This window comes from Xiphias gladius, chromosome 17 (genome assembly GCF_016859285.1).
Source record: "Xiphias gladius isolate SHS-SW01 ecotype Sanya breed wild chromosome 17, ASM1685928v1, whole genome shotgun sequence".
In the NCBI taxonomy this organism is placed as follows: domain Eukaryota; kingdom Metazoa; phylum Chordata; class Actinopteri; order Istiophoriformes; family Xiphiidae; genus Xiphias; species Xiphias gladius.
This window is the reverse complement of record NC_053416.1, coordinates 24,225,083-24,252,781: the sequence shown is the minus strand read 5'-3', so window position 1 is coordinate 24,252,781 and position 27,699 is coordinate 24,225,083. Positions and strand designations below refer to the sequence as shown.

Genomic DNA, 27,699 nt, shown 5'->3' with positions numbered 1-27,699 from the left:
AGTCAGCGCTGTGGTTCTGAACAAGGGGGGGTTCGTGGATTCTGTGGTTTGCCATGAGAGAAAGGTGTTTGATTTCCCCCCTGCCAGCAGCATAACCGCTTTAGAAAACACAAAGCTGGCAAACACATTTGATAACACGCCATCACATGGAATGAAGAGATGAGATGAGAAACATGGAGGTGTGCAGGGAGCGTCAGCGGCTGCAGTATAGTTCATACAGGGGTTAGGAGAATTGAGAGAGCTGAAGTGTAAGATCCTGTCTATGTCCTCCCCTCCTTTGCCTTTTCTGCAGCTTTTCCTAATTTATACCGAACTAGAAGAATGGCCCACCAGAAAACAGGTTTATTTTGCTATCCTATTAAAAACACATGGAGACCATGTCCTTCCTGTACTGCTGTGCGATCAGAGAGGCAGCACTAATGCTCTCTGCTTTACACACTTGAATGCACACATAGGGGTGGGAATCTCAAAATTAGAAGTGGGATCACACCGGTGGTGTAACAAGCGACAGTTCCTCTCTTTCTTTTTTTTTGTTGAGAAGGGTGTTGGTTATTGTACAAGCCTCTTGCTCAGGAGTCCTAATTTCTTCATAGTCCCACAGTGACAAACCCTTTGTCAGTGACGAGGGCTTTGTAGATATTTATGTGCCTGGGGAAGAGAATTTTTATTATTATTATTATTTCAAACAATGGAGCTCACACAGGGATAGAAATGGGTCACAAATGGATTATCTATTTTGTGTTTGTTTGTTTTTTGACACCACTTTCATTGCGTTCTATATTTAGATGTTGTAAGGAAGCATTTCATTATTGTGCCTTTGATAAAGTGGTGGCAGCTGCTGTGCAAAAGGAGCGCTTTAAGTCATGAAATGAAAACACAGAAACTCTTCTGATCTGCAGCTGACTTTTACAGTGAAAAGTAAACTACCTCAATTTATGTCAGTCTGCTTAGGGAAAGATACTGGCTTAAGAAAACAGAAGTATGTATATCTGTGCTGCTGATTAAGAAATCATACACTATTGCTACCATGCCATGATAAAGAGTATTGTGTTACAAAGAGGTTATACGCTCACAAAGAAGCTTTCACAATGAAGATGCATTTCTACAATGGACGTTTAGGAAATTGTGAACTCATATTCCGATGCTCTAATCTTTCCCTTGGAGTTGGTGCACCCACAGGCCACACATACACACTCACACAGGAGGTAACAATATGAGAAAGAGAGTATCTAGCACTTTTTTTGAGCTTTTAAACTGTCACATTTCGTTCCAGTTTAAATGGCATGTACAGAGAACACAGATTTTGTAGATCATCAATTAACACCACATTAGAAGCTGGCCAACTGTAAATGTATTTATTCTTCATGACTGTACATAATGGGGTAAATTAAAAAAATACTCGTGTGTGTGGTGGAAGATTAGCTAAACCTTCAATAACAATAATATTTTTGGCACATTACTGACATTGTACAACCCTATCTACTAGAAATATGTTTCGACGGAAACATATCTGCGACCGTTTTCTATTAACATAGTAGGAGATGTTAAAGATACAACATGCAAGTTCTAGCTAGCATTAGCATGAGACTTGAAAGCTAACCACCCCTCCTCCCGCCCCTCCCGCTCCCCGCTCTGTTACGCTCCGCCCAGCCCTTTCGCCCACATCTTCATCGTGTTCGCTGTCTCAGTTTATGCGGGAATCGGCCCCTTTCTAGCCTGCGAGTCCGACATAGTGACGGCTCCCAGCAGATTAACTTGTAGCTTAGTGAGAAGAGTAGTAGACCAAGAGTGCAGTCGTGTATTGACTGACAGCTGTGAGCTCCCGCCCCTGACTTTAGCCTTCTCTGACTGGTCAGAAGTGTGAGGCCTGATCAGAAACTCTAGAGGAGAATATCTCTGCACTGCTGCCAAGCTGTTCGATGAGTCTGGGTCACAGACACCTTTGAGAGAACCTCTCCACATTATGATATGTTATGGAGCACATTTCCACTAAAAAATATCAGCGAAAGTTAGCTACACTGTAGCTTTAATTGACTTATTTGGCAAGTCGCAAAAATGTTGATACTGTATGTATGAGTAAGACATTCACTGATAACTAAGACATTCACTGACTACTGATTTGTAGTGACTTCAGCATCATTCAACTTTTTTTATGGTTCTGTTTAGGCATTCACAGCACTTGGTTAAGGTTAGGGAAATATCCTGATCTGGTTTAATACAGTCCACAGTGACTTGAGGCACAATGTGTTTATTTACATTCAACTGAATTCACGATCTTTCCCTAACACTGAATAAGTGCTTTTGTTGCTTCAACCTAATCACAGTCTCTCGCTTTATACACTCGCCATCCACCCTAACCACCTCCCTGTACAGTTCTTAAATGTTGCCTCTGCCATATTCCGGCCAGGGATTCCGTTTGCCACCACAGAAGAATTGGGAAAACAATTTCCTAAAAAATAAACGTGATTTCGAGGAGGAAGGGTTATCGTACCAGGATACGATATGGCTAACTTGGTGGTATAGAGTTGCCTATTTACACATCCAGCGGATACATAGCAAAATTTGTGTTCATTAGGAGTTCTGTTTCTGGCCACTTGATAAATTTAAGTCCAATATACACTATATATTCTTCTTAGTTCTGTTTTTGGTAGCCACAAACTCCTGAGAAAATTTCTGGCTCTTTAACTGCTAAATACTCTGAGATGTTCACCAGCTAAGTTTGGCAATGGGCATTTAGTTCACACTGGGTTTTAGTTCACTTTTTGCTGAAAACAGCTGCCTGCTGTGCCTGACAACGACATTATAGAGCAGTGACGGTGAACAAAAACTGTAAAGTTGCCAGTAAACCAACACAATGAGCTCAAAGGTGCTAAGAGGCTCTGCCTCGCTGAGGAAAACAGAAGAGTGATAATTTGCTGTCTGTAAACAGATCAGAATGACATAAAATAAAGAATCCTATTCTTCACAATAAGCTATATACTGGATATAGCAAGTATATGAAAGTGCAATATTAAAAAGAGCACCCATTTCTCTCATTCTTTTTGCCTTGCCTGGAAATCAGCATTCAATTTGAAAGAATCTATAATTACATTTAAGGAATATACTAAAAATATAATCTACCACATGGAAAATTTAGTGCAGATACAAGTAGTATCTGCACAGACCAATGCCTGAACTTTGTGGTGGTGTGTGCATGTGTGTGTCCTTGCAACTGATAGGATGATAATTAGAGGTGAAATGGAAAAGTAAATGTGGTCCCAACTGCTTAACTAAAATGGAAACTGATAAAAGAACCCCCCCCCTTTAAAGTTCATTTAAAAGTTCTCTTTCATTCTTTCATCTTATTGGTGAATTCCAATCTTTATTTTGTTACTGCCTAATTTATTTTTACATCCCCTGTTCACTGATTTCACTTCATTCAACTCTACTTCTGTTATAATGGATGTGATCAATCTATTGATAAGTTAAATAATTCATGTGGAAAGTGTGTAAATTCCTTGTTGTTCAGTACCACAATAATACACAAGTAGATCTATAACTGTGTTGTTTTCTAAATGTGTGACCTCTAAAAGTTCAACAAAATTCTGCTTGCTACACCTATATTCAAGATGGTAAAGGATAATTCTGGTATTTTTAAACCTGGGCTCTATTTTCCCATCTTTTGGGGTCTAAATGATTATTCGGGACAAAAATGTTTGGATTTGGTCCAATATTGAGCAAGAACACTATAACCGGCTCAGATTGTTATCATAAGTGTCTGACAACATTAGGGATAGGATTCACATGGAGATAGACCTTTTTGTTTACGTTTTGCTTTTCCGGTCTCTGTTGTAACATCCCTTCGCGCCTGTATTATTTGCAGAGGGCAGCGTGTTTTCTGATGTTTACAAAAGCTGAAATCACGACGATTCTTATCAGTAATAATAATAATAATTATCAGTAATAACTGCCATCATCATTCATCGGCAGCAAGTATCTCTCTGATAACTCCTAACGTATAGGATATGCAAATGTTGGCATAAAAACAGTCTTATAACGTTAGGTCATATAATATTTATATAGCATAAATATGACTCTTAAACACTACTGAGGTGTATGGTTGCATATGTATTTCAGCGCCTTGGATGAAAGGACCTAGGTCTTAAAGCCATATGTTAGTGATGTTTTTCAGGAAAACAACTGTCCTATTTAAGAGTCGGCGGTCAAGGCTGATTTTCAGAGTGGTTCACTGGCTTCACACCCTCTCACTAGCAGATCTGCAGATGCTTGACTTGACGCTGTTCTTCTTTGTAATAAACCTTAATATGCAATCAAGACGGTGTCAGCGGACTCTCCTTCATCCTCTTCACATCATCATCATCATCTAATAAACTACACTACGAACACACACACTTTGGCAACAATATTGCCCAGATAATGCCAGCTTGTTGATATCACTTACTCCATAATTATGAATGTCAGCTGCTGAAAAGGGGAAATGGATCTATATAATTATTTTCTAATCAGTCTTGACTCAATTGACACTTCATACATACTACTGGCTTACTGAGTGATTGCTTTTGCCCTTATCCTGCCATGCTTTCCTGTGTACTGTTGCCAGGTCAACAAAATAACTTTAGCTGATAACATTACCTCAACTCTGTCTGCAGCAGGTCTCTCTGCTCTTGGAACAACATTTTTATTCAGGAGAAGTGCTCTGGTGTAGGATTTCTCCACCTATTTGACAGACAGTAGTCATTCCGGTCAAAATGGTCACTGCACACACGACAGTCTTGCAGGGCGCAGTGTGCGGACAGGAGTGATTTCATCCTTTTGAAGCACAGCTGGCCACCCCAAAGCCCCCCATAGGCAGTGTGCGAAAGCTTCGCGAAGTGCGGCGCGTCATTTTGTTGCCACAGTACGGAAAAGCAAAACTATGCTTTCTGTACTCCAACTCTGTAACGTTACTCCACTCTTCCCCGGACGGCTCTCCCCAACTCCCTAACTCTCACTCAAGTGTACACTGTTGTCTTCCTGCAACAACTCACATCCCGTGATTTCAGATTTCAGAGACTTCTGTTACATGTCAGACACACTTTTATATCTGTATGAAGCCTATTCATAATGTTGTAAGACACTTCTTCTAACAATCTGAGCCTGTCATTGGCAAAAATTAGCACTTTTGGTGGACGTACTGTGTACTTTGGATTACATTGCAGCCGTTTTGCGGTAGCCGGTTATAATATTCTCGCTCAATGCTGGACCAATTCCAATTCCACTTCTTGTCCCTATTAATCCTTTAGACACAAAAAGATGGTTAATAGAGCCCAGGTTTAAAAATACCGGAATTATGCTTTGACATTAGGCTTCTTTGATTATGATATGTTGGTAAACATCCACTACTGCCTAGTGCTTTCTTATTAAGGAACGTTGAAGACAACAGCAATAGTGCATCACTAAATGAATATAAGCATCACGGTACTTTGTCATCTAACAGCCATAACTCCTTTTATGGCTCTCCCAGAGAGACAGTGTAGGTAATTAGCCTGGCTGTCATCACACCAGTGGGAATGAAAGGGCCCCTCCTGACCTCCGGGTCACGCTAGATCAAAGGTCACTTTAGGGCCAGCAGTAAGACCGGTGAACACACATCAAGTGTGCACGTAAGCTCACATAATGCAGCTCTCACAGGTCTGCTGAGCCTCATTATATTTTTCGGTGTATCTTTGAGTTTAACGACCTACAGTGACACAATAGATTATGTAAAAGAGGAACAAACAGTGGCCTTATAGAGCCGGAGACGAGGTCTTGCTGCCCTCTCCTCTTCGCTAGATTACTGTAAGGTTGAAGGGTGAATGTGGCCCCGGGGACACGATCCAGTAGATGGTGATGTGCTCACTGAGAGTGACATTTAAGATAGAAATGACATCAAGTGTGGCACCGCTGTGCCCTGTAGCAAGCAACCGCATGGAGCCAATGTCAGCATGATCTGCCTTCGCCCCAAAATGCCGTGGATCCCCCACCCTTCTGTCACCGTACAAACACCCACACACATACACACATATCCCTTACACATGTCAACTGCATCTCTCATCAAGTGGGAGTTAACAAGATCTGCCACCTTCCAGATGTGGATTTGCTGTTCTCACCTTGGGGCAGATTTAGCTGCATGAGATTTATATGAAATGCACAATAAATGTTCTTCTATTTTTGGGCCTTTTGGGGATATTCAATTTTTTTTAGCATCAGGAGCATAAAAGCTAAGTCCTCATTGCTACATTTAAAATCATGTCTATCCGACTGAGGTATTCAGCTACATCTAAGCTAAATGTGCTTAGGATGAGCAGAGGTGTCTTACTGTACCAGCAGTGTTCAAGAAAATAGATTTCCTATCATACGAGAGCTAAACATGGGGGAAAAAAAGAATTACAGTTGTTGGGGTGAGTAGCTGCATCACCCAGCTCTCAGTATCAGCAAGCCACAAAATCCAATTATCTTATTCATACATGGCACAATGACCTTTGACTTAACATTCAAATGGTCAATTTCAGCAGATCTCATAGAGCCACAGGAGGCATGAGAAATTGCTTTTCCTTTTGCTGAAAGCTTATCTTGAACTGGGGCTATATTTTATAAGATATCTGTTTTGTGTCCTACATAAGTCATCAGAACTACAACTCCCAAGGAGAATGGAGATCAGATAGGAAGGTCTGGCATCAAGGACAGGGAAGCCATTTAAAGGTGACATTTCAGTCAACGCAGCAGATGCTGCCAATCTATCTTTCCACGGCTCTATCTCCTGCCCTCATTTTACATCTCTTTCTCTCTCCGCCTCTCTCTGCCTCTCTATCTTGCTTTCTCTTTTGGGTTTCTTTTGCCCCCCCCCCCGACCTCAACTCTCCCTCCTTCCATCCCCCTGCTCTGTGACGTGCTGACGAGGCAGCAGCGAGGAAGCGGTGCAATAAAAGGAAGCGCTAATGAAAGGTTGAGCGGGGTCACCGTACTCACATACCTTTGCCAGACAAGGGGACGAGAGGTCATTTATTCCAAGGGGACAAACTGTTTCACTTTTTGACTGGGGGGTGTCAAAAGTTCAAAAGGTTGCAATAAAGGGCACCAGGTCACAGCCTCTGGGCTGAGATTCTCTGTGTCCTGGGGTCAGAGGTCAGGGCAAGAATGCTGGGTAAATGGGAAGTTGGGAGAAGGGTCAAAGGTGTAGTCTCCATCCCCCGTTTGGATGAACATGTCTGAGTGAATGAGAATTGTACCTCTGCCTGACACTGGAGGTCAAACTTTACCTACAGCAGCAGCAGGTTTAGGCTGAAGGTGTAACTTATTTGATGTTATAAGTACACACAGTGGAAGGCATATAATGGGAACTGATGGATCATATTATAATCAGACTGTCATAAGAAGAATTACAGTGTTTGATTAAACTTTTCAAGAATAACTGTTGCTGCTTTGGATAAAGTAATAGATCCCATGACAACCATTCTTCTAAGATTCAAAATGCGTGTTGCTTCTTGTAACTTAATACAAGACTAAAGGATATTCAGTAATTTAAATAAACACATGTAGGGGATTAAACATTATGGAAGATGCCTCTAAAAATATCAGTTTCCATGCATTTCCCAGACACACTCATGTAACATTACTAATTAGAAGTACTCATATTAACAATGAAGAATTCAGCTGTAATGACAGATGAAATGAGCTCTTTAAAATCAGTAGGTGTGACGCTGCCATCTACAGGAGCAATGTAACACAGCCAGAGTAATGTCAGCACTGCTACACCTTTGGGGACCATGGTTGATGATATGGTTACAGTAAAGCTGAAGATCAGAGCAAGAAAACTGGTGTTCCCTCACATTATGGAGAGGCTGTATTAAAGGCGAGTGAGTGAAACAAAGGGATTAGTACTGCTAGTTTAGTCAGACTACACTGTAAATTACAGTGGTGGCCTGACGTTTGCCTTGTAATTGTTGTCTGTGTATTAAAGGTCACAGGCTAAGGCACTGTTTGTTTCTCACCATTTCAAGTTAAAAACAAGTACAAGAGCTCATGATACTGGGATGTTTCACTGTGAGGCTTGTCCCATATACGGTATGATCTTGAGTCTTATCTGTGTAAAAAAGACAACAGAAAGTAGTCTTCTCATTGTTGATTATTGGGTTGAAAAAGTCGTAGATTAAGTTGTTTGAATTTAGATCATAAATTAAAGGACCAGTCTGTAGCATTTAGTGGCATCTAGTGGTGAGGTTGCAGATTGCAACCAACTGGATACCCCTCCCCTCATCCCGCCCTTTCCAAGGGTGTAGGAGAAGCTACGGTGGCCTTCAGGTAACATAAAAATGCTAAAGACCCTCTCTAGAGCAAGTGTCTGCTTTGTCCGTTCTGGGCTACTATACATGGCGGGCGCTTGGGAAGTGGACGCGCTCCCAATGTAGATATGAAGAGCTAATTCTAAGCTAACGAAAACACAACGATTCCTCATTTCAGGTGATTGTACACTAATGAAAACATAATTATGAATATTATATTCCATTTCTGCTAATAGATCCCCTTATATCACACACACACTGGTCCTTTACGGCCTGCTGAGTCTGTGAATTTATACATTTGTACTCCTTACAGGTCCCAGTAGAGGGCAGCACACCGGCTCTCAATTCCAACAGTGTCTAAAAGGGACATTTTGATCAGTGTTTATGCTTTGATATGTAAACAAGATGTTTATATGATGAAAGTGGTCAACTTATAACATATAATAATATATAACAATATATAATATAATTATAATTCCAATCAAGCAATCAACATAAATTTGCCTCCATTTAAGTTAAATAAAAGACATTTTTTATGGTATGTATAAAGCTCAAGAGATAAAAATCTTTTACATTCAATGTAAAAAAATAAACATTTTTAAATATTAATAAATAGAATTAAAAGAATAACTAATGCTCATATAAAAACAACAAAAAGCCCTAAACATGCAGCTTTGTCTCTGTTTTTTGGTCCAACAGTTCAACAGTTTTTTGTGCAATAGATTCCCTTTTTTTGTTTTCTATGATCCTTTGCTGATTTGTACTCATGAAGTTTTTTGTGTTTATTTCCTGTTCACTGAAATCTGGACAGACTGTTTGGTCAGATGTGTCATCATCCCTAGTGATTAAGAGGGATGTGGTTCAAGTTCACAACAGTTGTTAAATCATTACTGGTGTTAGCAGTATCATCCTGAATTTAACTGATCAGTAACTGTATTTTCATTAAAACATGTGAAAAACACATTGACATAATTTTAACAAATATGCAACATAAAATGACAAAAAATAAATAAATTAGATATACACTAATAATGGACATCTCAAGCAATTAAGTATGTTTTTAAAAAAAATTTTATGGAGATATTTCTTTACATCTTACTGTTCAGTCTACACTCTAAAACTAAACTAAATCAACAAAATATGAACATACCATAAGCCAAGAGTGACTTTCATGCCACTAACTTACAGGAAGGGATCCACCTGAAAAGGTCTGGTTCTGAAAACTACAGTGGCAACAGTGCAACCTGGGGATATTTTGCAGCCTGACATACTTCAGTCCTATTGATGGCTCAGTCAGGTTTAGTTCAAGTACAACACATTTTTCAACAAGATATCACAGCTCAAAATATGCGCAAAAGGGTTAAAGGCATGAAACCAGACCAGGCTTTCCACATCGGCTCTGTTGTCATGCAGCACTTCTGACTGCGGCAGATGTTCTGTAGCACGGGTCAGAATCCAGCAGCCGCAGCCATCACATATTAAATACGCAGCCATAACATTTTTATTATGCTACAGCACTAATAGCTACTTAGAGGATTATAAAGCCAGCTGAGCTACAAAGAGCTTGGTTAGAGAAACGGCCATTACCACTGCCGAGGCGCCCTTGAGCAGGGCACTTGATTCCCAACTGCTCACTGGCCAAGAGCTCAGAGTGTGGTTGAACTGGACAGCTTCCAGTCGTGAATGTGTGTAATTTGGCTGAGTTTGAACCACGGCATGCCTGATAATGAGCGTTCATGCTCAGTAAACAAACCCTTGACGAATACAAAAAAGACCAGTATTCATCATTGGTTTCATTATTTGCAATAAACAACTTTGACACTAGTATTCATGAATGAAGTTGTAGAGTTATTTGACAGTAAGGCAATCTCAGTATATTAAATCATTATTAAAAACTATAATGTGCAATATACAACAAATTTTAAATGTATTCTACAAGAAGAATATTGGTCAGGCAGATCTAATATGATTCCAAAGTTATCCTTAGTTCAGTCAGCAGTCAGCCTCTGCTGCGTCGATTTAGACCATTGTTTCTTTTACATCCGTCCCTTGTGAGTCCCCAGACTTTATGACGGTGCATTGTTATATCGCTGGAGTACCACTTTGATCAGAAATATAGAATGTAAATCTATGCTGCAGTAAAGACAGAGATGGGAATGAAAGCTAAACAGGATAAACAGTAAGACTCTTGAATTTTCTTTCTGAGAAAGAAAAAATAGACGTAGCTTTGTTTCATTTTACCAGAGAAAAAATGTTCTCATTCTCTGACCTAATTCTGCAGTGGAGCCCGGATCACAACAAGATGAAAGGTCTTGTCTATCTCCAGATGAGAGACAAAAAGACAGCAGGGCAGGACAAGGTGTAGATAACTGCACTGGTGAGGAATGGGGGGAGGGGGCTTTCAAGAGTAGATTAACATTGTGCTTGACATCAGTAATAATTGTAATAATGTTATTTCACAGAACCCTTTTCACTGGGACCACTGCCTGGAAGGAATAAGAGCTGGAGCCTAAAGATTTAAACTGATGTTTATCCTCAGAGTAGATGAAAAGAAATGATTGTAATAATGTTCTGTGTTTAGAAATTTATGGGATTTGTCAGAGCGAATCAAATGTTTCCCCAAGTATCTCTGCTTTGAAAACAGGTAAACATCTCTGCAGCTTCCCTGTGGGAACACCCACTGTTTGAAATGGGCTCAATCACTCTAATACTGCCAGATGAAAATGGTGCAATCATGCTTTTGTCTAGATGTTTTCCATTTTATTTATTTTTCATCATTGAAATAATGCAATGCATTTGCTCTAACTGTCATATCCACATTTATTTCATTTATTTAGAAACACTGGCAGACATGGGATTAATAGTTTTCCTGTACTGATTACTCTCTATTATGCAAACCCTGGCTTCAACTTGTGTCCAGACGCAGACACACATGGAACACATTTGATAACATGTGAGAAAACCTAATGGGATCTGTGCATTCTGCATGAAAAATAACAAAACACATCAGTCTTTCTCTCAGACACGGTTCTCCAGAGGTTTAGCCTCACTTAGTGATTACGTAATCTCTGTTAGGTCATTATCTTAATCATTTCGGATACATGCCAAACAAAGTGTGGTGTTTATTGTCTTGTTGTCACTGGTGCCTGGCGCTTTCTGAGGCCAGTGTTGAACAGTCATGCCTCGCTGCATCTATTGGATTATGTGAGGGATTTGAAACCAGGATTAGGCCATTGGGCTGTGGACAGCATAGGGGCTGCATGAGCCTTTACATCACAAGGGTGCGTTAGGGTGCATGTGTGTTTGTTTGAGTGGGAGGTTGGTGTGCGAAAGTGTGTTCGTGCATCCCAGAAGCTCATCTCCACTTGGCTCCAATATCTCCGGCACGGACCTGAACATGAACCTGTTCTGCTTCACACTGGTAAGATACATCATCTCCTGAACTCCTGTAAATTTTAGATTTGTCTCTCTGGAGCACTTGTTTATTTCCTGCAGCCTCCGAAGCAGAGGAGACTCCGTGTGCCACTGTGGGAGTCACTGGAGATGTTATTGTTGTTGACAAGGATCTGAAATAGGCTTTCTGGGGAACGAGACAAAACTGCAAACAACTTTCCTTCTTTCTAAGAGTCATAAGGTTCCTTAGATGCAGTCTTCCTTTGCTGTGCTTGTATTTGCTCGATTGCGTTCGCCTTGTATAAAAGTAAATGCAGTAGCTTCATTTTAGTATAAGTGATCAGCATACATGGTATAATAACCCTGTTAACGTGATGCATTTTCCAACAATGTAACAACTTACTTAACATTGTTCCCATAATGTTATCGCAGTCACATTTAGTGCATAACTACAATTTCTTATTGTGTTTGAGTAAGGTGAATGTGCATCTTCCTGGTCTCATCACGATAAAACTCTACAATTTGATTGATAATGTGAGGGAAGAAATCCAAAGACCATTGTTGAGTGAGGGTGATGAATGCAAACGTTGTTGTGTGACTAGTCACTAACTCAAACTAGTGGCCGCAATTTATTACAATGATGATGGCTTTTAGTTGTTAATATCTACAGCTATAACATAGCTTGCATATGTCGAACTGGATGACTAGTAACAACTTATTGCGGAAGATATTTATACCATGCTTGAAGTTGCACTCAGTGCCAAATTCGGGGCTTTACTCTCAGGTAAAATCCTAAATTTAGCAGCACAGTACAAGACGGTACAAGATGTCATCAAGCTCATGAACTCAAGAGAGATATTCTGCTCGCCTGAACAAACCAGATTCATGTCAGCGGTTACACAACTGATGCCATTAGTCAAGGTTGAACAAATGTATAAATATGTCTAATTTAATATATGGTAAGTGCAAGGATATGAAAAATGAGAAAACAGCTAAATTCCTTGAATGGGGAGATGCTTTAAATCTAAGGAACTAAAACTTAAAAGAGATATCAAAAGTTGCCATTTTACATGCACAGCATGTCCGGATTGAGCAGCTTAAAGTATCTGTGTCACAGTCCTACGGTTGAGATGAATGGCCTTATCAATTCCATCCTGTTCTTTACATAGACAAATCGTGGCTGTTGGGATGTAGCTAATTCCACAGAACGTGACATGAAAGACCAGTTCACAAGAGGGTGAGCAGTTTGGAAGATAAGCATGAGTTAAACAATGTGGACGGGGCCAGGATTTTAGAAATACTGAGAACATGAGTCCAAATTCCCCCAGCAGAACCCCACCCACCAAACTCTGTAAAATGATATATATATATATTTATCATAAAAAGGTCTCAATTTTCTAAAATGCCCCAAATGTCACATTTTATTTATGAATTTAATTGATCAGTTATATTTTCTGTAAATTTTATGACCCTTCATTATGGTCTAAATATTTTTCAAAGCCTTCTGTACAATGGCAGATATGTGATAATGCTGGAGAAGTCCATTTTACTTTATTTTGTCTTTTCTCAACCGATCAAAATTAACCATATCAGAATCGTTCTTAAAAACCAACATATGTAATATGTGTGTAATGGTAGAATGTAATAATAATAATGATCATTTATTCTTAGAGAATTTATAATAACCGGAGATTACATGCAAGACACATCATCCATATTAATTTAAATTACAGTCTTTTGATAAAGAAAATCATGTTTTACAGAGCTATCCCAAGCTATTTCTGATTTTGCAAATCTGACTTGCTCAGGTGGGTCTTTCCATAGTTAAGGCGCCCCCAATAGAAAAGGTTCCTCAAACTGCATGCAGGGGGTATTCAGAGCTAGTCTGGGGCCCGGCCATGAAGTGTTTTAAAGGTAATAAGTAAAATCTTAAAATCAATTCTGTAACCGACTGGCATTTAAGTATATTACTCCACTTAAAACAATTTTAAGTGGAGTAATATAATCTCTTTTCTTAAGTTTCGTTTATCTAGCTGGCACATTTTGTACAGTTTGGAGTCTGTGACTGTTTTTTTGATGCATGCCTGTTAGGAGACCATTACAATAATCACATGAACCCATGGAAAAAAAAGTGTTAACAATGGTTTCAGTGTCTCTAAAACTCAGAACTGAACAAGTTTTGGCATTATATTTAAGATGATAAAAATAAGATTGGACAGTCATGTTAATATTCAGCGCAAGGTTTAGTATTGTTAGAGAAAGAACAAAGTATTATAGCTGTGTATGCTGATGGTCAAGGCCAATTAGGCATCTCATGAAGATTTAATTGTATCAAGTTTGCAAGAATTCATTTTTAATGTTTTTTAAAAAACACCGTCTTTTACTATTTCACCGGTAAATATATCTGGCATCATCCGCAAAAAGATGGAAAGGAATGCCAAGCGGGAGCATACACAGTGAGAGTACAACTGGCCCCAAGGTGGACCCTTGGGAGGTAAAACATCGTCACCAACAGGACCTTACTGTATTAAAATTGTTTGTGCTGTTATTTACTACAACACTCACTGGACGCTCTTTTTTTTTCTCAAATGACAGACCATTAAAAGTGTCCAAGGACTTAATACATTTTTGCATAGTGCATACAGTAGGCTACCACTCACACCAAACATACTGTAATCCAGCATTGTCTTTTCACATAGCCAGACATTTTGACTAAATCAGTGTGTTCATGGCAGACTGCTGACCGGCACTATCCAAGAACAGAGAAAATTAAGCACAGAAAAATTACAGCAAAGAGTGACGGATATTGATTAGACATGTTTGAGTGACACGCTGTACATGCAGAATAATTACTCCAGTGTAGATGCCAAACCCTTAAATGAGAAGACATCTTCACCTGCCCCTTATGTAAGGCTTTTCATTGATTTTATATTTTGTAGTCGGACTGATGATTGATTCCAGACAATTGCTCCTTGATGAACCTCAACAATAGGATATATTTAGTCTGGCAATTTGAACAGAGTGCAAACTGTTGATTGTCCTTTTTGTCAGGATGGCTCCACAGAAAGCATATATGAACCAGCCTACAGCCAAACACTGAAGGAAGTCCTACCCAAGTACCAGTGCAGCCCTGCTCTCCTGAGGTGTAAGCCTGAGTGGGGCGGCTCAGATCCATCCATCAGTTCTGTAAGTTTACTCAGATGTCTCCCAGATCTAGACCTGATCACGCATTGGTGTTGGTTATAGTGGGCAGTTTCCAAACATTCAAGCCAGTTTGAAAATGCTCCATTTGGTGATTGGTCACTGCACAACCAAGTGTCAGCCTCTGGAACCCAGATGGAGAATAAGAATGAGGTATAACAGCGTTGTTGATTAGGCATGTTCGCTGTTACCTCTCCCCTTTTGCTAAGACAGGAAATAAACCTGTTCCCATATATTGTGTGTTGCAGGTACTTTCAAAGCTGTGAAGTGTTATTAGCAAGAAAACCAGACTAAGAGTCTACAGCCATGCTAGCAGCTCTGTGAGGCTGTAAACAGGTTCTTTGAGCTAAATGCTAATATCGACACGCTCAAAATGGCAATGCCAACATGCTGCATTTAAGCAGGTGTTCTTAGATATAACATTACTTTGCAAGCATAAGTTTGTTGGCTAATGGTTAATGTATCCTCTTTGCTTTTTATTTATTTCTTTTTTTTTTTTAAATTCTTTCCTTTTTAATTTAGCTAAAATTATGTCTGTCTTTGTTTCCTCAAGGTCCAACCTCAGGATGCAATCAAATTAAAAAGGAACAGTAAAAGGTAACTGAGTTTTCTTGGCTCATTTTGATCAGTAATATCTTTTCTCTGTGAACGCACACTGCATTTCTTAATGATAATTTCAATTGATTTTCTGTAGTTGTGTTTTTCTGTGCTCTTCTTTCACTCACTAGAATCAACTTAGTTCCCATTACGAAATTAGGCATTAAGTGTTTTTCATTTCCATTTGTCATTTTAGATCATGTGTACCCACATCACCTTTGGACAATGAAACATTAGGTTGGTACAAAATGATCACAGTCATCACAATGATCTTTATATTTCTAATGTTTTTTTTTCTTACAGATGTTTAAGACTATGCAAAACTAACTTCAGGCTCACACTGCTCATCTTGATCTTATAGTACATGTTGAACCTTCCTGTATACAACTAAAATGTGGCAGCTTGTCAACTGCTTCTTCTTCCCCTCCACCTTGTCTGTTGCAGAAAAAGACATCAGTCATGCCTGCTGGATGTCATCTGGTGACAACAAGGACTTATCTCGTCAAAAGAAAGTCCAGAACAGAAGTAAAGAAATATGTCTACATGAGAAAAACAAGGCTTTTATAGTAGTAAACCATGGTCCTCTGAGGTTCGAGATTAAACAAAAAAACAGCTGATTTGGACTACTCAGAGTGAGCATGTGGTATGGGATGGTATAAAATAATGAAGGAAGTTGGTGTTATTTGCCTGATGTGTAGGATAAATGAAGAGTCGCAGACTGCCCAAGTGATTTGTATGTTTGACAATATATGCAGCTAGAAGGAAATAAACCATTATCTGATATATGTGGATTAATCCTACAGAGATCTGTATAGCTCCCTGTCAGAGCAGCATGCTGACAAGAGACAACAGAGTGAAGGAGCTGAACTCGGAGAGGACACAGACAGATCTACCAGCTCAGGTAAAACCATATTACTGTCACAGTACAGCAGGTTTCTGCCTCAAGTGGAACCACATTATGATGACTATTAGCCTAACCCGGTTCCCAAAATAAATCACATTTTGGATTGGAGCCAGTGCATACAGAGCAATATGGTGGATAATATTGGCCTTTTTCACACTTCAAATGAGAGGATCCTGTCATTGACACGTGGACAAAATCACTTTAGCAGCACAAATGATAATTATTTGCAATGCTGTTCAGGCGGCAGAGTTTAGTCTTTTGTAATCCTTTACGCACACGACCATGTGTGAAAGACAGGCACGTAGATACCTGGCATACCTGGATGTTGGCGCACATGTTAGTGCACGTGAGGGAAGTGACTGCAGTTGTTTATCTTTGATTGTTTTGCACAGTCTGCTTATGTAGCAGGAGAAAAAACACTGAATAGATAATATCACAGTAAAGGTAAGGTACTTATAGAAGCACCATATTAGGCGCTTTTACAGTAGTTAAAAGTACATTTTATCAGCTGATGTTTAAATGAATGAACACAGAAATCTGGCTAATGCTTCAAGTTAACTCAGCATATTGCAGGGAGGTTACCGACGGTAAAAAAGTCAATGTGAAATAAATGTGAGGGAGGTCAGTTGTTTGTCGGCCAAATCAGAAGCACTGTTCACTTTAATCTGCTTTATAATCTTTAATCTCTTTTTTAAGGCCCTTGTATGTCTGCTCTGTGTCCCCTGGGACACCTGGGTTTTGTACTGTTTGACCCTTTTCATGCCAGGAGCTGCTGGTTTAGATGGTAACATCACAACTGGACAGCAAGGACAGAAAGGAACAAGGCAGGGTCATATAGAGTCATGAGATATTAGCCTACTACTACTACTTTGCAAATCAAAGCCATGCATTCAGAATCTTACTGAAGTACAAGTAAAGAAGTATTATCAGCTAAACGAACTTGGAGTATCAAAAGTAAAAGTAAGCATTCTGCAGAAAAATGGCCCATGTGGCTGATATATTATTATATATGACATTATTAGATTGTTAATAATGATGCATCAATGTACAATGTACAATGTATGCTGGTTGAGGTGGAGCTAGTTTTGACTACTATATATACGGTTAGTTCAGTGTCATGGTTCCTGAGGTCAGGCACCCTCCCGTGGGTCACAAGATAAATCCAAGGGGGGATATGAGATAAATACCAGAAGTGGAAAGAAGAAAAAATTCAGTTCTGATGCACAAATCTGTTTTTATTTTTTGGACTTTTTCTTTTCTTTTTTGTGAAATACTGAATAATTTTACCTGTCAGGGCCTATAACAGTAATTTAAACGAAACCATGTGAGACGTTTAGAGGCAAAATCAGTCCTCGGTGGAACTGCAACCCACAAACATCTAAACTACACACACTGGCAAACTGATTGCAGAACCCTGGGTTTATCTAAAACAATGGATTTTACTTTATCGGATTATCATTGGTTTTTTTAAGTAATATCTTCACCTTGAAAGTAAATAGGAACTAAAGCTGTCAAACAAAGGCAGTGGAGTACAAAGTACAATATTTCCCTCTGAAGTGTAGTGGAGTAGAAGCAGTGGCAGAAAGTAACAAAGCACATTTACTCAAGTACTTACCTAACTACAATTAAGGCATTTGTACTTTACCTGAGTAAGTCTGGTTACTTCAAACTTCCACTACATTCAGAGGGAAATCTTGTACATAAGATATATTGTGAATATATGATAAGCTCATGAAAAATGCAACACATTGTTAAAGGTTATGTATATAAAGTAGTTAAAAGTAGCTCTCCCTTGACCAGCTATAACATTAAGATGCTGCTTACACAATGATAGAGAGAGCAATCAAATAATGTCATATATAATACTATATCAGGCACAGGATACATTTTCCTGCAGAACAAGTACAGAAAGCTTATAATAGTTCAGTAGTTTTACTTAAGCAGGATTTTGAATGCAGAACTTTTATATGTTTTTCAGAGTTGTATCAGTACTTTTAATCAAAATCAAAGATCTGAATACTTCTTCAACCGCTGAGTGGTGCTGTAAAGTGGCATAAAGTGGAAATCTTAATATTAGGTCAAAAACCACATATCTGCCGTCTATCCCCAGTGTATGCACCAAGATGAGAAAGACAGTTTTCGTGTTTTCTACTCCAGTCTTCATTTACTGTGACCTGGTTTTTAGGATTGTTTCATTTGTGTGCTTGATGTTGTGTTGTCCTGTCTGAAGTGTGTAATCTCCCGTCCTGGGCAGGTCTCCCTTGAAAAAAAGGTTGTTAACCTCAATTGGATTTACCTGGTTAAATTACAGACAGTTACTATGATAAAGTACAAATGCCCTAAAATTGTACATGAGTAAATGTACTTAATTTCCACAACTGAATGTAGACTACCATTTTTGTTTTTCAAACTAAGTAAAATAAGAACTTGTGGCAGTTTGTAGTGTGCTAAATTATAAGTAAACCTGACCTTATATATGAATACATTTCGCAGTAGGGGATTGGCACATTTTAAATAGAACATACACATATAGCAACAACAACACACACTAAAGGTTGTGGGCAATGGAAAATCATTCACAAACAAAAATCACTACACAGCGGTGAGCAAAGAGTATGTTTATGCAGTACAATATTTGATGCGGTTGATTTTGGATGTGTGCGCTCTGCTTTGAATGAACGTATTGTTTCTTCATTACAGAGCAGTGAAACTGCAGCTGACACAACAGAATCAAGACACACCAAAAGAAGACTAAAGAAGTTCCAGAGTCTGGTGCAAGCAAAGAAGGGACATCAGAGTGGAGATGGAAAAGGGAAGAACCCATCCGAGAATAAAGGTGAGTTATAGTGGGTGATAATCTTCAGCGCTGTGGAGAAGCTGCATCACTGCATGATTATCAGAAATGATTTCTGCTCATCCTCAGATCATTTGGAAGATGTAATGAGTAACAACAACCCAGTGCTAACCTGCATCGGCCTGGGGAAGAGAAGAGAGAAGCCCTCTAAAACTGTTCCATCACCACAGCGGCAACAGGCCAAAGACCACGAGGATTCAGAGGAGGAAGGCATTTGGTGCCCAAGGTTTGGAAATCATCTGTGGAGCCCATTTGAGTGTCCACAGCCCTGGGCTCCCTTCTACCACACCTGCCACCAACCTCGCCATGAGCTATGGGTCTGCGGTGGCACCTTGTCACTGCCTCGGACCACAGAATGGGACCGTTTCGAGAGTTTGATACAGGAGCTGGACAACAAACAGTCTAATCTGCCACCCCCACAAATGATCCGCTCCATCACTGATCTGCACCTCTCACAAAACACAGTAAGATAAAGTTTATCTTCGTGTTATTACCATGAGTAAACCAGACCAGATTGAAAGCCTCTAACCAACTAGCTAAACCAGTAGTGTTGTCCGTTCAAAATTTTCCACTAAAACTAGCAGTTGTTGCATCTTAAAGGATGGATTCGCAATTTTTCATTTAAAAAAAAAAAAAATAGCTGGGTGCACATATGACCACTGAAAGCAGTTTTGCTTTGCTTGCTTGAAAATTGTGAACCTATCTTTTAAGTGGATTTTTCTTTGGCTTTATCGAGAAGGATAAACATGTTGGAAATGATTGCTCCACCAGCCTTTCACTGCTTCTATCGATAAAACCTTATTTCCATTTCAAACAAGTGGAGCCCTCTTCCTGTTAAGTTTTTGTGGAATGTTGTAAAAATGTGACACATAGAATCCTTATAATGCTTTGATTTTATTTGTTAAGCATTTATTTTTGTGCCAAAGTGCTAAAATCTCTGGTGTCTAACCCCTTCTGTTGATGCAGTTTATACGAAGCCTGCTCTCAGATCTCCAAAGTGTCATTAAACTGTGCTTCGCAGGGCCTGACTTTCTGGTTGCACCTCATCGCTCTTAAGGGAACATTTAGACTAGCTGAACAGTAATTGAAATGTCTAGGTAATACTTGTTTTTTAAATTGGTTTCATAGCTTTTATAACCGTTTCTAGTACAAAGGATAATGGTGTTAATAGGCGCTTATCCGACCACTCAGTGTGTGACAGTTGAGGCTTCAGTTCAGTAATGGTCAATGTTGGGAAATGATCCAAGAGTCAGTGTAACAGATGTTTTGAGAGAAGCGCTGAATAACTGCTAAACTGAAGCTAATGGCCAACCCATAAGAAATGAATCACTGATTTCATACTGTCACGTAGGAAAATATAAGACTTCAGATCAACAGATCATTAACATTAAGCATGATGGATTAAACTATAAAAAATATATTGGCAAAAAATAACACTGAACCTCTCCCCACATTTCACCGAAATAATATATTTGTCAGTAATAATATAGCAATAATATATTCCTAACATACCACAGTAAATTTGACTTAGGATATAAAAAATGCACCATATCGAGCTGTATTGCTGCCAGGGGTTAACCCAATTTCAGTACACAAATTATAAACAGGGATAAACACACACTGTTTTTTGTGGGGTCTCAAGGAGAACACACACACACACACACAAACAAATAAAATGCCCATCTGTCACTAGAAAACACCCATTTTAATCTCTCTTCTACCCAAACAGTTGACCAGATTTGGGAGATTTGACGCCTTCAAACAGCACTCGCCTTTAATGAAGCCACAGGATAATGGAAGCTGTCTGGTGAGAGAACCAATCTCCTCAATCTGCCAGCTTGTCCATCTAGGAATTTAGCTTTCTCAAACATCCTCCACACCACACAACAGGACATCCAATATTTAGACATAGAATTTACGCCGTGCATATTCGGCAGTTGTGGGGGAGCCCTAGGTTTATGGTGTGTTTTGTTTTTAAAGCAGGAGCAGAATGGTGATCAAATCAAGTCGAGGCTCCAGGGAAAGCAAACGGACACCCCACCACAGAGTGACAGGAGGCAGGGCAAGGCCTCACCAAAGAGAGCTCTGACAGTCAGCATCGTACGTCATGCACCCTACAAAGCTCATGTTAATACAACCAGTTTGAAGTTCCCGGCACCCTGCATTTACTGTGTTTCACACCTAATGAAATAACATCTGTTGACAACCAGACACAGCTGTCAGCCCCACACCTGCTCTGCCAGGCTGCAAACTATCAGTCAAACTACCATTTTCCACTTTAAAGTAAGGGCTTTACACACTACTGTTGAAATTAGCACGGAAAGTACAGCAGGGACTGATAGGCCCAACCCACAATATCTCGTTAACCTGGTTTAAAAAATCACTACAGCTCTAAAACATAAGTTAAACCAATAATATGACTATGGCATATAAAAAGTTTAATCACCATATGAGTATCCATCATATTTTTTATATTTTCAAATGTATTTTCATCAGTAACAATCACAACATGACTGTTTGAATAAAAATTTGAGATACATCTACATGTTTTTTTGGCTTCCTTTTAAGATCATTCAGCTGTTATATCAAATTCTAGCTTTATCAGGCTCATATTAGTGACATTTGCAATTCATGTGTTGCTAGTCAAAACACTGATTAATTAGCATTTTATAATAATGATACAGCACATATGCTTAAGTAATGCATAACTAATGCATGACTCATGATGAATTAATGCAGGATGTATTATGTATTCCTCTTTCTCACTAAAAAGAAATGCATACATAAATGCATTTTTAAATGTCATACCCCTCTCTCTCTGACCTCGTTCCTCTCCATCTCCAGACCGTCAACTGTCAAACAAAGGGCGAAATACATGCTCACCATTAAGTAATTACCAAACCACTATGTGTTTAAGTAATTGGTTAACACTTAACGGACAATCAGCTGATGACTATTGATTCACAGTTACATCATACATTAAACTATGCAACCAAATCAGCTCGAACCCAGTTGTTCAGTGTCTCTGAAAGCAGAACAGGAGATATTGTCACAGAAATGTGAGGCTGTTGTTATCAAACTGGTAGTCATTTACAAACCCCTACATGCTGCTGAATGACCGAACGATCTACGTGTATGTCACATTTACAAGTTAAGGCGCGGCAACCGAAAAATAAATGAATAAATAGATGACAATATATTTCCAGCCATGCTAGCTGTGTGGCTCCAGGGATTTGCAGAGTCAGTGTTTGTTTCCTGCCCTTACTTGTGTTATGAAGTGTCACTGAAATTTGACAAGTGAAAATGTAATTTGTGATTTCTTAAATTCATGCTTTCACTTGTAAAAAAGTTATTTAAAGTATCAACAGAAAAGTACAGGTGACATACAGAACACTGTATGCAGTTTAGTCAAATAGACCAAGAATTCAGAGTAAAACAGAGCCTGCCAACACCCTTCAATTTCAATTTTTCTACTTTGAGCTCTTATAATACAACCCAATTATTCCCAGGCATTCCATGTTTTTGAAGCATCTGCCTGAGAATATCAGAAGCCAATCAAATCCTATTATATTTTATGTAACCTGCATACCAGTGCAGTTTAAATGCATCCCACCCAGAATCTTACACTTCAGAAACTGCACTGCAGATGGACTGATGCAAATGTAGTCCGTGGTGAAAAGGTCCCTGTACAGGAACAGGAAGTTAGAGGCTGAACACAGGTATTTGGGGATTATGCTCATCACACACCTCCTAGGTCTCAGCTATAAAAAGCAAGGCAACTCTTGCAGGATTAAGTATTTTGCTTGCCAGAGGAGCTGCGTGTCCCGGCATAAACTATGATACTGAGCTGTTCCATCACATGAGGAATCAACACAGCAGCTTAGGGCTCCGTCTCAGCTTTCTGGTTGGTCGGCTTTCTCTTTTGTTTGCATGGGGTTAAAGATAACGGACGACAAAAGGCTGAAGAGAGAATAAAAATGTGACTTTGTGTTTTTACTGTGCAGAATGGGGGCACACAGAAGAATGAAGCATCGAAGAGGGAGGCTGGAGTTGGGCGACCATTCACTAAAGGACACAGGCAGTGCAGTAACTCTCTGGAAAGTCTCTACAGCCTCAACAGCGGACAAAGCTCCTCAAGTAAGCACCTTCAGGCATGGAACCAAGTGTACTCTTCAAACAACAACCTGATGAATTATGCAACCCTTGTTTGTACAGTCCTCCTCCTACACTCCTCTTACTCCACTTTAGATGCACTAATTTGTAGGGCCACACTAACCTTTGACAAACTGAATCTTCCACTTAGACTATCTTGTTACTGACATGTGGACAATCAGAAAGTGGTAGAAATCAATATAATAATTAACTCACCCTATTGTTTGAACCCTATTGTTTGTGTGCTGTTCCCCAGGTGGAGTCACCAGTGGGTCAGACAGCTCCAGTAACAGAGGCAGTCTGAGGCTGGAGGACGATCTATTGTACACCAGACAGTTCTGTGGCAGAGCTAGAGTCCATACAGACTATGTGCCAAGTCCATATGATACAGAATCCCTTAAACTCCAGGTAAACAAGTCCGGAAAATAAATGGAAACGAAATAAACTACCTGTATTATTGTATTACTGGCTGTATTATGTAAGGATGGCAGTCATTGGCTGTTATCTTTAGGATTTTTTAGCCACCCCAGTGGCGTTGCTCTAGGGATGGCGATGTCGGTCTATCATTTGGTCTGGTTGGCCCACCACTTTGATGCAGAAGGAAATATCTGAACAACTATTGGATGGATTGCCATCAAATTTTGCACAGATATTCACGGTTCCTAGACAATCTATCCTAGTAACAGTGGTTAACCCCTGACTTTTTGGTTTTGATTGAAATGGCTCAACAATTTCCAGATACATTTTCATGAAATGTGCTGCAGATATTAATGCCCCCCCCAGGATGAATTATAAAAGCTTTGGTGATGCCTTAATTTTTCATGTAGCACCATCATCAGGTTAAAATTTCAATTTGGCCAATACTGACTACCACATTAAAACTAAGGACACTCCCATCAGCCTGAGCTTTACTTTGTGTTTGGTGATAATTAGCGAACGTTAGCATGCTAACACGCTAAACTTAGATGGTGACCATGGTAAACATTATACCTGCGAAACATCTGCATTTTAATATTGTCCTTGTGAACATTTTAGCATAAAGATGGTAGTATTTAGCTCAAATGGCCAGTTTTTCTTAGTGTATTATTCTTAATATATGTCAGAGCCAAATTACTATAGAGGAATTATAGATGCTAAGCATAAAGATTGCCTTAGTATCTGCTGAGAGAAATATGAAAGCTATAAATCATTTTGTATTTACTGTATTATAATTTAAGAAAGTAGCAAGTAGTTCTGATAGAAAGTATCTTTGTATGATTTTTTTTGTGCATGGTCCCTAATATAAAAATGTAGTAAAATTAAACTAAATTTTCATTCAGGTGGGAGATGTGATTGACATCATTGCTAAACCCCCCATGGGAATATGGACAGGCATGCTGAATGGCAGAATTGGAAATTTCAAGTTCATTTATGTGGATGTGCTAACAGAGGAGAGTGCTGGGACACACGAGGAAACAAAAACCCACAAAGTGAGACACAAATCAGCCATACAGGAAGTGTTAAAGCGCCTCAGTTTGGAGGTATTTTGATTTTCTTTGTGTTTAGGACTGATCTAATGTAGCAACAATCACCTTCAATACAAGAGGGTTTTCTTCAGCTTCGGCATGATGTTTTTTCCACTTGCTTTATCAGGAGTATTCCACGTCTCTGCAGCTGAATGGTTACCAAACAGTAGATGACTTGATGAGGCTGAAGGAGCATCACCTGATGGAGCTGAATGTGACTGATCCAGAGCACAGGCATCGCCTGCTCGCCGCTGTCGACTCCCTGCAGCAACTGCGCTGTGAGTAATGGGAAGCACAGAAAAGGTCATCCAAAGACAGTGTCATCACGCACATTTTATGACATGATAAAACTGGAAAAAGATACGCTGAGACGTTTGGATTCAGAAAGGAAAAGGGACTAGTGACATTACACCTCAAGTAGCTAAAAGTGGGAGGGAATCCGGGGCCACTAAAGAGGTGAGCTAAAGATGTTAAGGATAACAGGATAACCCCAAGAGCGTTGCTGAGAATAGAGAAGGACACACAGGACAGTACCTGCATACGGATAGGCCGTTCAGCCCTAATGCACAGAAACAATAGCTGTAAAGGATTACTTACTCAACAATTCAAATCTCTGACAGTACATCCAGCCAACCTTTCTTCTCTGATTTACAGGTGATAGTCAGTTGGAGAATGAGGCCAGCCAGGAGGCCGAGGCCCCTGGCAAAAACATGAAGGCTGATATGAGCAACTGCTCAAGAGACTCCGGCTGCCCCGACAACAGTACAGACGACACAGACCTTCACTTTCCCTCTGAACAGCCTCTACCAGCTGAGATGACAGCTTCGTGAGAAGAATCTATTCTTCATAATGCCTGTTTTATTCCTTACTATGCTGTTGAGGTGACTTATGAGTAAAAAAAAAAACAGTTTCTTGCATTTCTTGCAACAGTGTAATTTCTTCTTATGTACAATAAAATACCCATGCTGAGCCTTGACCACTGCTAATCCTTCAACTCCATTACTGTGTGTGACTCTATAAATTGTAAGGTTTACAGTATGTTCATTTCCTGGAATTAAACATTTTATAATTTTTTTCCCCTTTTAGCATAACTACATTTTAATGTGGCTTATAACAGTCATCAGAGGGAATCACCCCATGAAATGTAGAAAAGTTCACTACGACAATTATTTTCTTAACTCATTGATTAATTGTTTGGTCAGAAATGAGTAAAAATGCTGATCACATTTTCCCAGAGCCCGAGGAGATGTCTTCAATGATGATGATGTTTTATCCAAACAATAGTCCATAACCCAAATATTTTCAAATGACTATTGCAGAGGAGTAAGAAAACCAGAAAAAAAACACATTTGAAGGCTGGAATCCGTGAAATTTTGGCATTTTTGCTTAAAAAAACATTAAACATGTTGCTGATTAATTTTCTGTTGATCAACTTATTGATTAATCAACAAATCATTGCAGCTCCACAGACGTCATCAGTTTGATACTACTCATTGTGTAATGAAAGAGTTTTTTTTTATTGATCTAATAAGCTCTAATATCACCAATATGGATACTGTTGCTGCATTTATATGGTTTAAAACATTTTATGCAATGCTTTAAACGTTGAGTAAGACACTTTATTTACTAGACATTTTCTGGGCAGCTAACATTAATGTAATTACATTAACAAAGGGTTTTGCATCCTAATGTCCTGTGGTAGCAAGCACTTTACCAATACAACACGGATACACTAGTTATATGTGAATTTCATGGCTTTACAGGGAGTAACAAAAAGTGGTAAAAGTGATTCTTAGTTCCAATTACATCTGAAGCTGCAAACTCTTTACACTCCTCATTGACTTTTTTGAAATGAGCAAATAAACCACTGAGAGGTGACAAATTAAAGGAAAAACCTGAAGAATGAGAAGAGAAACAGGATGACAATGCCCCCATTCATAGGACAGGAGGGGTCGCTGAATGGTTTGATGAGTATGAGAGTGATGTGAATCATATGCTGTGGCCTTCACAGTCACCAGATCTCAACCCAGTTGAAAACCTATGAGGGATTTTGAATCGATGTGTTAGACGGCACTCTCCACCATCATCATCAAAACACCAAATGAGGGAATATCTTTTAGAAGAATGGTGTTCATCCTTCCAGTAGAGTTCCAGACACTTGTAGAATAAATGCCAAGGAGCATTGAAGCTGTTTTGATGGCTCAACACACTTTATGTTGGTTTTGCCCTTGTCACCCGTCTGTATATGGTGCTTGGGAATGGCTTAACAAGAATGTGTAATGTTTACCACGATCAGCATCTTAATTTAGCATGTTTGCGTGCTAAAAACGCAGGCCATAAGCTGAGGCTGATGGGAATGTCATTATTTTCGCAGGCATTTCGTCATAAACCAAAGTATTAGAGAAATTAACATTATGACCTGATGATGGCGATACAGAAAAAGTACATTATAAGAAAAGTCAGTAGGATTCATCCTCTGGAGACCACGAATGTCTGTAGAAGATATCAAATCCTTCCAACAGTTGTTGAGATATTTCAGTCTGGAACAACCAACAATGCCATCCATTGAGTAATGCTGCTTGCATTGCTAGAAATTCATTCATGCTGGTAGTATGCATGGAACAGCATGCGTATCATATTTAACATGGAACCTTTAAAGTGGCTCAGTTTCCTGACCTACTCTAAGTGAATTTCAGATTTTGTTTCAGTTCTGATTTTCATTATGAGTATTTTAGATTTGTTAGTTTTAGATTAGTTTTTCTTTGAAAAATAATCCACAGATGACAACCTGCA

The 27,699-nt window shown here is 39.3% G+C and overlaps 1 protein-coding gene across 1 annotated transcript in view; it reads left to right on the top strand.

Moving 5' to 3' along the window:
* The window catches only part of samsn1b (SAM domain, SH3 domain and nuclear localisation signals 1b), a 36,553-nt gene extending 10,817 nt beyond the window's left edge, over window positions 1-25,736 (top strand). Inside the window, exons 2-15 of the mRNA XM_040151104.1 lie at window positions 14,745-14,879; window positions 15,448-15,491; window positions 15,688-15,728; window positions 15,936-16,016; window positions 16,295-16,392; window positions 19,096-19,231; window positions 19,319-19,713; window positions 20,979-21,056; window positions 21,230-21,349; window positions 23,254-23,386; window positions 23,658-23,809; window positions 24,721-24,921; window positions 25,034-25,188; window positions 25,568-25,736. Of these exons, the coding sequence (XP_040007038.1) occupies window positions 15,962-16,016; window positions 16,295-16,392; window positions 19,096-19,231; window positions 19,319-19,713; window positions 20,979-21,056; window positions 21,230-21,349; window positions 23,254-23,386; window positions 23,658-23,809; window positions 24,721-24,921; window positions 25,034-25,188; window positions 25,568-25,736 (1,692 nt within the window). The 5' untranslated portion in view covers window positions 14,745-14,879; window positions 15,448-15,491; window positions 15,688-15,728; window positions 15,936-15,961. The remainder of the gene's footprint in view (window positions 1-14,744; window positions 14,880-15,447; window positions 15,492-15,687; window positions 15,729-15,935; window positions 16,017-16,294; window positions 16,393-19,095; window positions 19,232-19,318; window positions 19,714-20,978; window positions 21,057-21,229; window positions 21,350-23,253; window positions 23,387-23,657; window positions 23,810-24,720; window positions 24,922-25,033; window positions 25,189-25,567) is intronic.
* Window positions 25,737-27,699: the final 1,963 nt, after the last annotated feature.